Below are 11,750 nucleotides of genomic sequence, written 5' to 3'. Positions count from 1 at the left end.
GACCTACTTGTAGATTGTGATCATGGCCACACAGGTAAGCAGTGGCTTTGTACTTCTTAAGCAGTGGTCTCAATTTCTTCAGCAGACAGTCATGCTCTGATTGCTCTGATATGGACCATACCGGATAATGGCCAGCCACCAGGAGATAATCAGCCTTAGACCGTTCCTGAATGAATGCCACTTCGGGGAGCTCGGGGCTGCTGGTCAAGGAAGTCATCAGAGTTTCCACACAGCAACACCGTGTCCAGCATGATGATGGTCAGAGTGCTATCCGTTCGAGGAACGCGGAAGTTCATCTCATAATAATAGTAGGGGAAGTTCCTTAAAGATGGAAATAATGTTAAAAAAAAACAGCCTTTTTGGAAAAGAACAGGGCATCTGCCAAGTCTACACACCGGGCACAGCTGCACTGACAATAGAATTAAATTGCAAACCAGCTTAAGAGTCAGGAAACCAAACTCAATTAGACATGGATGCCTAGACACATTGGCTCACATACCATCTCTTGGACTTCTGGCTGTACTCAATTTGAGCAAGGACGTTTCCTGCATGGTCGTGATTGCCAGCAATGACGTACCATGGAATATTAAGAGAATCCTGAGTGTATACGTCTTCAAATGTGACCTACAACGAGAATTAAAGGACCATGGCCTACATTAGGTGGAAGAGATTCCACTAGGAGTTTCCAAACCAGTTCCTGGAGATCCACTGTCCTGCAGAATTTAGTGCCAACCTTAAATACACATGAACCAGAGTAATCAAGGTCTTCAGACTCACTAGACATTTCCAGGCAAGCATGTTGGAACTGGTTGAAGCCAAACTCTGCAGGATACTGGCCCTCCAGGAGCAGGACTGAGCACCCCTACACTAGACAAGACAGCTTAAACGCTTCTACACCAATTTGCACTTTACACCCAGCACACAACTAGAAGTGGTCATACCAATACTCAACCACTTTTGTAGAGTTAGCATTTGACATTTCAGCAGTAGACCCATTTCATGAGGATTCAGGCTCTTATTAACAAACAAGATAAACAAAATAAATAAAAAAAATCCTGCATTTACAAAACTCAAGTGATCTAAACTCCAGAAACCAAACCTGGAATCTAGGGTCATTGACGTCACTGACGCCCTTATAGTAGAAGTTGTCACCAAGTGCTAAAATGAAGTTTGCGCCCATCTGAGAAGCAGTTTTGGCCATCATGCGTGCAGTGGCCTTCTCTATAGGGGTACTGTTTTTGCCACGGGATGTATGATTTACACAAGCTTCAGTCTGGATCCAGAACACCTGAGAAGAGATGATGCCAACCCCTCAGAGGACCTTGGATGATGCCAACCCTGAAACAACATATTGAACTACCACATTTTGCTATAAGTTTGATTGCATGATATAATAATTGCTGTTAATAGTGTTCATCGTCTGTTTTATTACGTCTTAAATTGATTTTTCCGTACATTTCTGCCATATGTACATTAATTGACAGTCACCACTGATAAGCTACCACTAAATATTGTAGAAACTTAATTTGCTGTAAAGTTGCTTTGCAATGATTTGTATCGTGAAAAGCGCCGTACAAATAAACTTGACTTGACTTTCACAATTTCTGTCAAATAAAGCAACAAGAAAACAATTAAAAATAGAAAAAAATAGTTTATTCCTGCACAGGTCAAAGATATGACGTATAACATCCACCCCAGAGAACACAAAACCTCCTGCACTGGCCTATTTAACAGCAAAAAGCTACATTCTACATAAAAGACGATACCAAGATTAAACTGAATAACGCAAATCAAACCTCTTAAAAAACAAGAAACAGCTGAAATGGTTTCAGGGAAGTAAACATCAAAGTCTGCGTTCAGTGTCCACATTCAGTCAAAAAGAAAAGAAAAAGAAACCTGCTAAAAATGTTGAAGCAAAACAAGAGGATGATCATAAATATACCTTTTGGGGAAAAACAGAATTATGTGACAATTTCCATTTGAGTCACACCAACCATTTAGGCACAGACAGAAAACAACTTCCATCCTGATGTATTATTTCCTGAAACTAGTGGTGAATCAAAACCATGCTAAAATCAGGTGCAGTTCCAATGGCAAAATGAACACAAAACAGTATAAAATCTCAAAAGGTTTAGAGCAAATATTTCAACTCAGGAGGACACTGCAGGCTATGGAATTACAGAAATTACTTCTCAATTGTTTGAATGAGCATCCGTACATATTACTGAGCAGGGAGACCAAACGTGTTATGTTTATCTGTATGTGTAGTCTGTACTATTGGCTCCACTGCTGTAGCCTCCCAGGTTGGGGTAGGCGCTCTGGGTGAAGCTATAGCTCGGATTTGTTGTTCCAGGTGGCCCGAATGTTGCTGTACCAGGTGGTCCATTGTATGCTATTAAGAAAAAAAAAAAGAGTTTCAGAGAGTTGTGGGTTAAACGCATATTATTACACAGCATGTAAGCATTCAAACTCACCTGCATAATTGAAATCAGGTGGTCCCCCCATACCCATGCCAGGCCCTTGATATCCGTAGCCGTAGTCTGGTCCAACAAGAGGAGCTTGTTGATTTGTTGTTTTGCTCTGGATTTGATTTTGAGTCGGAGTCTGATTCTGGCCCTGATTGAGGGGTTTTTTGAATTGTGAATAGGATTGGGTGTACTGATTATAATAGCCAGTCACTGGTGGTGGTACAGCTTGGTATGTGGCCGCGCTGATGGTGGAGGTTGCAAACGGGTCCTCCTGGGGATTCATAGGTGTGCTGGAGTTGGTAACAGACTGGGCTGGGGTCAATCCAGCAGTAGTGGTGGAGCCTGGAGAGATAAATTGATAGAGAATAAAAGTTAAGACGACATCCACATTACAGGAATAGGTAACATGCATTTGTAATCTACATTTACCTATGCAAATAAGCTCTAGTGGAGTAGTGGAGGTATATATGTTGTCAAAAGTCTCTGATCTGTTTTTTTTAAAAGAAGTCTCTTATGCTCACCAAGGATGCATTTATTTAATTAAATACGGTAAAACAATATTGTAAAATCTTAGCATTTAAAAACTTTTCTATAGAAATATATTTAAAATATAATTTATTTTTTTCCTGTGAAATTTTTTTGAATGACTTTTCTTTGCCTGAAAATCATAAAAAGGTATTTAAAATAAGTATTAAACATTAGTATCCAAAACAATATTTTTGCCCAGTACTAATGAGCACTTTGTGTATGATGTAGTAGCATTTTTTTTTCTACTTCCTCATCATTCAGGTGATAATCTAACCATGGAAATCAAAACAGTGATGCTAAATGAGCTAAACTGTCAAACAAGTTGAGGTTAATGCCTTTCATGATGTTAGTGTACCTGCAAACTGGCCAGTGTTGAATCCTCTGCCTCTACCTCGATTGCCTGCATTGTAAGACACTCCAGCCATACCATAGCCCTAAAGAAATAAAAACGTTTTAGACCAAAGCACAAAACAATATTAGGAAAGAAAGAGACCAAGAGAAGATCTAGTATAACTTGTTGCCTTCACCATAGCAGGGAATTTCTTTTTCTTGAGTGGGTCTGCAGGAGAACCTTCTGGAAAAAGCTGTTCTAATGCTGCAAGTGCTGCATTGGCTTTGGCTAATTTCTTATTTGATCCAGAGCCCTGGAATTTCTGTCCATCAACCTCCACCTGAAAGAGGCCCCCAAAAAATAAAAATAAATAAATAAACAAACATGCACATGAGATATAATCAGAACTATAAACTATTCTATCGGAAGGGAGAACAACAGCAGGAAAACAGTAGATTTAAACAGCAGAACTGTCCTCATGCTTACTCAAGGATGTCACCATTAGAAACAGGTTTTAGGGCAACAGAAAAAACAGTTGCTGAACTGTGGATGACACCGGTTGAATTTCTATGACTCACAGGAATATAAAGATAGACAGAATGTTGGTGTTTTAGCCGCAGTACACTTTTTCCAAAAAGTGAATGCAAACACAAATGGATATTATGATTTTTTTTTTTTATTGAAGTGACAGCATATTAACAAGATTATAACGCATGCCACATCACCTACAACTTCATATGGTGAATAAAAATGGGAAGCAGGGCTAACATTACAGTCCCTTTACAATAATTCACATACAGAGCTGTCGGGTTCGTAGATTGCCAGGAAATTTTAGGCTTTTATTATTTGTCCTTATATATTTACGTCAAAGTTCAGGCTATTATGATGGCAGATATGCTACTTACTTGCTCAGGCGACTCATTCAGGATATATGCCTTGTAGGACTTTTTGCTTACTATCAGTGACATTGTTATAGCTAGTCAGATCTGGTGCAAGCATAGTTAAACCTCAAACAATCATATTCACCTAACCTTTCCTCTGCACAAATACTTAGTTTTATGTTTGAACCACAGATATCAAAAAAGAGAGACAATAATTTCATAGTGTACCTCTAATAACACAGTATATTGAAAAAAGACGCATGAAACATGGATATTATTAAAACAATTTATTCATAAAACCATTATTTACTGTTGAGTTGCTCATGTTGACTTTGACCAGGTTCCTAGAGAAAAGAAAGAAGGTCCGTTTTAATAACGGATTACTATTCATTTATGATGAGCGAATACTGCTGATCTACTGTTGATGAATTACTGCTAATATTCGTTTTGATGATAGTTTCTTTGCAGTGTTATTATTTCTTTAGAAAATAACAGTGTACATATGTTGATTGCTTTTTCTGTTTGTGAACAGCTGCAAACAAAAAGTGCCCAATGTATTTTGGGCTAATGTGATTTTACCGTTTGAATTTTATTCCTGGTTATTCTACGCGATATCCTAACCTTGTAGCCTCTATCGACTCTCGTCACAAGCATACAGTGGATTTAAAAAGACTAAAAATTGTAACAAATTGAGTATTTTGATTTTACAATAATTGGTTGATTAATCCAAAATTTACCCTTATTGGATTTTCAGTCTTCAGTGTCACATAATCCTTCAGAAATCATTCTAATATGCAGATTTGCTGCTTAAGAAACATTTATCAATGTTGAAAGCATTTTTGCTGCTTAATATTTTTGTGAAAACAGTGAAAGATTTTTGTTTTACCATTGCTTCCTCACTAATGCGCGTTAAATATCGCATGCGATTTATCGTGCAGCCCTACTAGGTACCACCCTTCATAAAACATCAGAAAACTAAAAATGAAATGTTCAAAGCAGAAATTGAACAATGTCATGATCAATTTGCTGTCACTCATGCCCATGCCACAGTACAATTCAGAACAGTGTTAAAGAACTCCAGCTGAGAGTGATATTGTCATCACTGTGACAGGGAACATTTGCATGAATTTTCATTGTGACTTGTAAAGTACAAGGACACTAGCTCAAAATAAACTAGCTTTAGTCAACATGTCTAACCTCAATGGTGAAGGTCTTGTCGTTGAAGCGTCCCTTGACAGAGACAAGTTCATATTTCAGACTTCTCCGATTCTCGTTGAGTTCCATGACGGGATTCTTGCCATGTTTGGTGAGGATGGGGCCACCCTGCGAGATGAAGTGGAACCAATCATGCCAAACCAATTTCCTACAGTCTACAAAGGCATCAAACCCCAAAGCTATTCAAGGAGGCTCAATCTTTGGATGCTAACCTCAGTGCCATCATCAGACCCTGTAGGAGTGGTTTCATCTGAACCGGTGACCACAGGCGCAGCAACAGTCTGGCTCTTATTTTCATCAGCAGGCTTGGCCTCTGATGGCAAGGGCACACCTAATGCTTGCAGAACCTGTGTGTTGTGTACATGGCATAGACAACCACTGAAATTCACACGGTTTATTTCACACTCATTAAAGACCACAACCCTGGAAAATGTTATCTGTGCAACAGCTACATGTGGCATCTAGAACAAAGTTTCTTTCAAACTTGCGACTTTCAGCAGACTCACTTTCTGGGCAACATGAAGCTTGGCACTGCGTTTGGAGGGGCCTGTAGCCTCATAAGTTACTCCATCCACCTCTACAGCCATTGTGAACTGAGGTTCATGTTCAGGCCCAGACTGTGATGCCAATCTGTAGAGGGTTCCAGGCCGCAGCTGGTTCAGCTTCATCAGGGCATTTGCTGGTTCACGCCTTTCTGCCAGGAGAACACAGGTATTATGGAAAAACAATACGGCTGACATTGTATACAATACGTATTTAACTAAAAGATGAGGCATGCTGTATTTTTCTACTATACATTAAATTAGGGATGCTCAATATTATCGGAACGTTATCGGAATCGAAAGATGCAGCAGCCTCCCCTAGGTCCTAATGCCCATCCGGTAAGGCCTTTTATTTATTTAGGGGGCGCTGTCGGTCTACTTGAAATAAAATGAAAAATAAAATACACAAATAACATTAAAATGTTAAGGGTGCAACTGCATTTGTCTGAAAGAAAAAAAATTGTAGTGACTGATTTTATTATAGTACTATCAAAGCATTCAATGTACTCTCATTAAAAAAAGTTTAACTAACTTTAATAATGTTTAATTAGTTCTAACAAGTAAGTTTTTGCACAAAACTTAAAAATTATTTGTTTATAATCTCTGCACAGGAGAGACTTGGTGTTGATTCCAAACAAAAGGAAATATAACGGTATCCAATATCGTGCATCCCTACATTAAATATAACATTTGTAACAAAAGAGGATGATGGGAAAGAGACTGAAATTGAGATGCATACCTTTTCTTGGAAACTTTGGCCTCATTTCAAGATCCCCAGCATCATAAACTTCCCTTGGCCTCTTTACTGGGATATCAGTCATTGCAATTTAATTAAATGAAAGGAAGAGATGTGGCATATATATAGGTTAACAGACACAGAAAACAGGTTTTTCCCTTTACTCTTATGAAATAAAACCGAACATAATATAATGTAGATATATTAGCATTTGAAATGCCAAGGTCTCTCCAGTCCATCCAAAAAAAAAAAAAAAACTCACACAACAGATTTTCAAAAAACTTAATTCTGTGTGATTTATTAGCTTGTTTACCCGTGGTGACCTCAATTTAGGTCCCCACCGTGACACGAGTCCCCACGAGTCTGTGTGTATTCAGGTTTAAGTCCCCACCAGAACAGAAAAACAGGCAGGTATATACACACACACACAGCATCATTCACTAATTAACATTTTACATTCAATGCCTATTCAGTGCCAATCCAATGTGAACTACACCAGTAGTTCTCATACAGATTATGCAATCCTAATAGGTGCCATTTATATATAGAAGCTTTAAAGAAACAAAAGCTAACATAGCTATTTGATTTTAAGAGTGGAAAACAGGTGCAACTGAACATTATAAAAAGTCACATTGGTACCTCTGTTTTGTTCGCTGAGCAATCTAGCAAATTTGGAATTGAGGCGGTCCATTCCAAGAACTTTGTAAAGTTGCCCAAAAGCTGACAGTCTTAAGGCAAACTAGAGGTGAGAGGAAAGCAACAAATTAAATGTGAAAGAACTAAATGGGGTTCCTCCAAGGATGGAAATTTTGTATATGGATCAGCTCTAATAACCATCTGGCCTTAGTCATTTACTCTCATGTTGCAGTATTCTTTTCCCCATCATCAAAAAAACAAAGAGAGTTCATAGTTTAGTCAAGAGCTTTGTGTGAGGAAGAGAAAGAAAAAGAAAGCACTGTACACTGATTACAAAGTCCTGATATCTTTTTTGTTTTTAGCTTTGAAATATATGGTCACAATGAACAGTTATCTTATGGAAAACAGCTTCATGACTTCAGCTCCACAATAAAAAGCACCACCATATGGGTTTAGAATGACATTGGGCCAAGTACATAATGACCATTTTCATTTGTATAGTTTCTAGACCAATACACTGTAAAGTAAAGTCAAACTATAGTGTTGGATTGCAAGTAACCTGTGCACTCTGGGTAATGTCTTCTCTCTGTTGCAGTGTAAGATGGGCACCAGCATCAGTGCTATCTCGCTCACACGGATCAGAAATGCCTGGACCACCTGTATAGTAGAGTCATGCTCAGTAGATGACTCAAAACACCAAAAGTCACTCAGAAACAAAGACAATGCTTTGTTTCAGTCTTTACCCTCTATTAGTATCCCTGACGCAAGACACTCTAGAACTCTCCGGAACGCCTCTCCAGGTCCTAGCAGCCTCTCGCTGGTTGAAATGGCCTTCTGACAGAGCAGCTCAAGAATCTGCCGAAAAACATATGATTAAAGAGACAGACTCAAAAAAGTGACCTTAAACGTTTATATAAATGTCTAATTGTAAAGATATATTTCTTTGTTGTTGTTTTTGAGGTTGACTCACCCATCCTTTGAGCGGGGCCCACGTTGAAACACGGGTACACAAGTCCCGCAAGATCCGAATCACGATGACACATGACTCAAGCTCGGACACTTTAGCCTGTTAACCCAACAAATAGCAAACCCGTCAACACTTTATCATGCATCTTCAAAGAACTTCTAGATGCTTTTTAGAGGACGTTTTGTATGAAGCAGATCAATCTGGCCAAATTAAAGTTTCTGACCAATAACGAACAAATTGCAACCTGGGGAAGATGCATCTGACATTTAAACGGAAACAGGTTATGCGCAATTCAGTTTAAAGCATTTATAGACGTTTCAAAGTTCATGCAGGCTTAAAAAGCATTTTTCAAAATGTATTTTCCCCAGGTCAAAGGTCAGATTAAGTTACAAGTTGACTTTTAGACAAATAAAGACGGGATGCAAACCTGGAACCACTTGGCCTGGCGGAGAGACGCCAGAGAAGTCAGGCATTTCTGCCTGTCCAGAGCGTCCTGCGGAGAGCTTTCCGCACACGGTTCTAGTGACGAATGGAGTAAGAAGACAAGGTACAGTTTGACCAAGGGGGGTTCTGTCATCTGGTCAGGGGGTAGACGCAGTGTTCCCATGCCCACAGGCAAGAGGAAGAGGGGGAACTGTTTGGGAAGTCATCTAACACAAAGCTTAGTATGCACCCCTGTCTGTTTGAACAGTGATTAATCTCCTTTAAAAATACTCTACTTCTACAGATATTTCACCCTCCTCTTCTGTAGGCCAACTGCGTCCCCCCCTTCCGTGACAGAGAATTTCCAGTTGGTCAAAAGTCCAGCGGCCCTAAAATTGACAAACTAGAAGGCTTGGTTGAGAAAGTCAATTTGCAACCACAGTCAACAAAAGCAATACTTCAATTCAGTTGTGAACAGGGTAAATACTGCAGCAAAATACAAATGAAATATGTTCTGGATGAAGAGATTATTCCTTAAGCACAAAAACGCTATAAATAGAACTAAATGCAATTATCTGAAACTGTTAAAATATATACTCTTTCCATTGTACCAAAAATAAGGATAATAACAAGCACATCTTAAAATATGAGCCTACTGATTCCATTTTTGCTGCAATGCAAACCCTTCGCATCGCTTTAGAGGTGACGTTCGGAAATGTCAGTTCAACAGTAAAATGCTGAACAATAGCCAAGACAATACTTCTAACATTTAAAATGCTGAAAGCACCCAGTATCTGCCTCAGAAGGAACCACCACTCATTTGATGCAGCAGGACTGTGCTGCATAACTTTTATTTTCACTCCTCCGACGTACTGAAGGTCTTTTAGGTCCGAAAAAGAAAAAAAGAGTGAGATCATACCTCCAGATGCCTCTTTTTTAACCTGCTCCCTGACCACAGGTGAGGTCAGATGGATACTCAGTTTCAGAATTGGCTGCTTTGGGCTAGTAACAATAATAGCAGCATCTTGGATCGATGGAGTGATGACGTATTTCTCCTCAGTAACATCCTTTCATTGAGGAAAGTGAGAGGAGAAACTGCATGTCAGCTTAATTTTTCATAAATATTAGCAGGTAAATAATGACTTGTCTTGCATGGAATCTGCACCCACAGAAACTCAAGAGGACTCAAATGGTTCTATAGATACACTAGCATACAAAAGTTTGGGGTTGGTAAAATTTTAATGTTTGTGAATGTAGTCTCTTATGTTCACCAAGGCTGCATTTATTTGATACTGTAAATATTGTGAAATATTTTTACAATTTAAAAAAAAAAATTCAATTTTGATACATTTCAGAATGTAATTTACTTCTGCGATGGCAAAGCTCAATTTCATAGATCTTCAGGCTAGATGCCATATTGAATTTATATGAAAATGATAGACCAAAAGTGTTATTGCTGAAAGATGATTTGTCAACTGAACAACTGTATGTTGTTAGACAACAGTACAATCCAAAAACACACTGCACTTCTATCCCTCACAGCCTCGTTGCCATTTCTGTCAAAAATTAAATATGGCGCTACCCTGATTAAGGTCTATTACTCCAGTTTTCAGTGTCAAATAATACCTCAAATTATTCGAATATGCTGATTTGATGCTCAAGTTTCTTATCGCTATCAATATTGAAAACAGTTGTGCTGCGTAACATTTTTGTGGAAACTTTGTTGATGAACAAGTTCAAAACAGCATTTATTTGAAATATAATTTTTTTTATATTATAAATGCCTTACTGTCACTAGATTAATTTAATGCATCCTTACAAAAAAAAAAAACCTTGTTGACCCCAACTTTTGAGCGTTAGTGTATTTGTTGATTGGAAAAAGCCAATTTGATAATGCTTTCAAATTAAAATACATACAAAATAAAATACATTCTGCATAAAGATGCCGATTTTTCCTCTATGCGTTTACTAAAACACAGAGCTGTTTGCATTTGCATACATTATGCTCATGTTTCATGAATGAAGCACAAACGACAAAAGCAAGTATTCAAATTATCTATAATAATACAAATTAAAACTAAAAAAGGGTAAGAAAAACCTTTATGAATTCTGAGAGTTTTCCAGAGATCAGCCTGAGCAGTGAACTGGTAGGCATATCCCTGGACAGCAGCACCAACTCTAACTCCATGTCACCTTTCAGCAGGAGTCCTTTAGCCACCAGGCCCACTCTCAAAACACCACGCAGTTTACTTTGAGGAGAACCACTGCAGGGAAAACAGCACAGACTCGGAGCATGAGGTTATACTTCCACCAGAACTGTAACATAAATTAGCCAGCAATTGCTTAAAAGTAAAATGAAATGCACCGACTTGCTCAGTTGTAAAAATCTAAATACATTAGGGCAGGTGACTTCCAGAACCAACAACCATACCTTCCAGCATCTGCGGCACTACTCTCTTTTTCATTTAACCAATCAGAGACAGATTTCAGGGCACACTCCACATTAGACACCATGATCTGCACTGCATCCAGCTGCTCTGCTGATGGGTACACAGTTGTGTGCTTGGCCTTTACATAGCGATCCTCATTCACAAACGTTCGCTGAGGCGGTGGCTGCATTGGTGGCCGCATTGGTGGAAGCTGTCGAGTAACAGAAGAGTTGAACTGATGACACTTGATTCAAAACGTTGCCTTTGCACTTCCTCTGTTCATGTGTTCTTATTACGGTTTTCTGTTATTTTAGGCAAAGAACTAGAGGGAGAACAATAATGAATTTGCATTGTAAATTGAACATACATCGGTGTAACATACGTCTTCTGGGTGCAGATTCTCCTCTTCCCACTTCCTGTACTCAACAATATATTGGTTGTACTGCCTGAGGTCTTCTTCATAACACAAGCAATCATACCAATAACGCAACTCTTCATACCTGTGACAAGAATTTAGTTTTATTGCATCTTAATATACCAGAGATGCCCAAACGAAAATTTGGCCAGTGATAACTTTTGATTTGGCCAGGAGGC

At 38.7% G+C, this 11,750-nt stretch overlaps 2 protein-coding genes across 3 annotated transcripts in view; both read right to left on the bottom strand.

Moving 5' to 3' along the window:
- Positions 1-1,226, bottom strand: part of LOC107713098 (tartrate-resistant acid phosphatase type 5-like) — a 3,270-nt gene extending 2,044 nt beyond the window's left edge. Inside the window, exons 1-3 of the mRNA XM_016518528.1 lie at positions 1,100-1,226; positions 500-624; positions 182-321 (exon numbers count right to left, since the gene is read on the bottom strand). Coding sequence (XP_016374014.1) covers positions 182-321; positions 500-624; positions 1,100-1,204 — 370 coding nt within the window. The 5' untranslated portion in view covers positions 1,205-1,226. The remainder of the gene's footprint in view (positions 1-181; positions 322-499; positions 625-1,099) is intronic.
- A 685-nt stretch (positions 1,227-1,911) lies between these two features.
- Positions 1,912-11,654, bottom strand: LOC107713097 (spermatid perinuclear RNA-binding protein-like). Of its 2 annotated transcripts, none has more exons than XM_016518526.1 (17): positions 11,524-11,654; positions 11,159-11,367; positions 10,826-10,991; positions 9,647-9,794; positions 8,732-8,823; positions 8,308-8,403; positions 8,081-8,192; positions 7,897-7,994; positions 7,341-7,440; positions 6,705-6,770; positions 5,930-6,117; positions 5,636-5,770; positions 5,406-5,531; positions 3,524-3,667; positions 3,352-3,430; positions 2,475-2,810; positions 1,912-2,392 (listed from the first exon to the last, which is right to left on the bottom strand). In XM_016518526.1, exons 2-17 carry the CDS (start codon positions 11,356-11,358, stop codon positions 2,253-2,255), a joined length of 2,226 nt encoding a protein of 741 aa, XP_016374012.1. In that variant the 5' UTR covers positions 11,359-11,367; positions 11,524-11,654; the 3' UTR covers positions 1,912-2,252. The 2 variants fall into 2 exon arrangements, with proteins under 2 accessions (XP_016374012.1, XP_016374013.1); XM_016518527.1 differs by having other exon boundaries at positions 11,539-11,654.
- Positions 11,655-11,750: the final 96 nt, after the last annotated feature.

The sequence above is a fragment of the Sinocyclocheilus rhinocerous genome, unplaced genomic scaffold (assembly GCF_001515625.1).
Source record: "Sinocyclocheilus rhinocerous isolate Xijiao unplaced genomic scaffold, SAMN03320098_v1.1 scaffold1982, whole genome shotgun sequence".
NCBI lineage: Eukaryota > Metazoa > Chordata > Actinopteri > Cypriniformes > Cyprinidae > Sinocyclocheilus > Sinocyclocheilus rhinocerous.
Note: the sequence above shows the minus strand (reverse complement) of the source record. Positions and strands in the feature narration are given on the sequence as shown.

Excerpts from the sequence above, each read along its gene's own strand:
- LOC107713097 (XM_016518526.1), bottom strand. The coding sequence starts at position 11,358 with ATGCGGCCACCAATGCAGCCACCGCCTCAGCGAACGTTTGTGAATGAG. Across the intron at positions 8,193-8,307 it reads GGGCCCCGCTCAAAGGATGG|ATTCTTGAGCTGCTCTGTCA; the intron begins GTGAGTCAACCT and ends GTTTTTCGGCAG. Across the intron at positions 2,393-2,474 it reads ACCTGATTTCAATTATGCAG|CATACAATGGACCACCTGGT; the intron begins GTGAGTTTGAAT and ends TTTTCTTAATAG.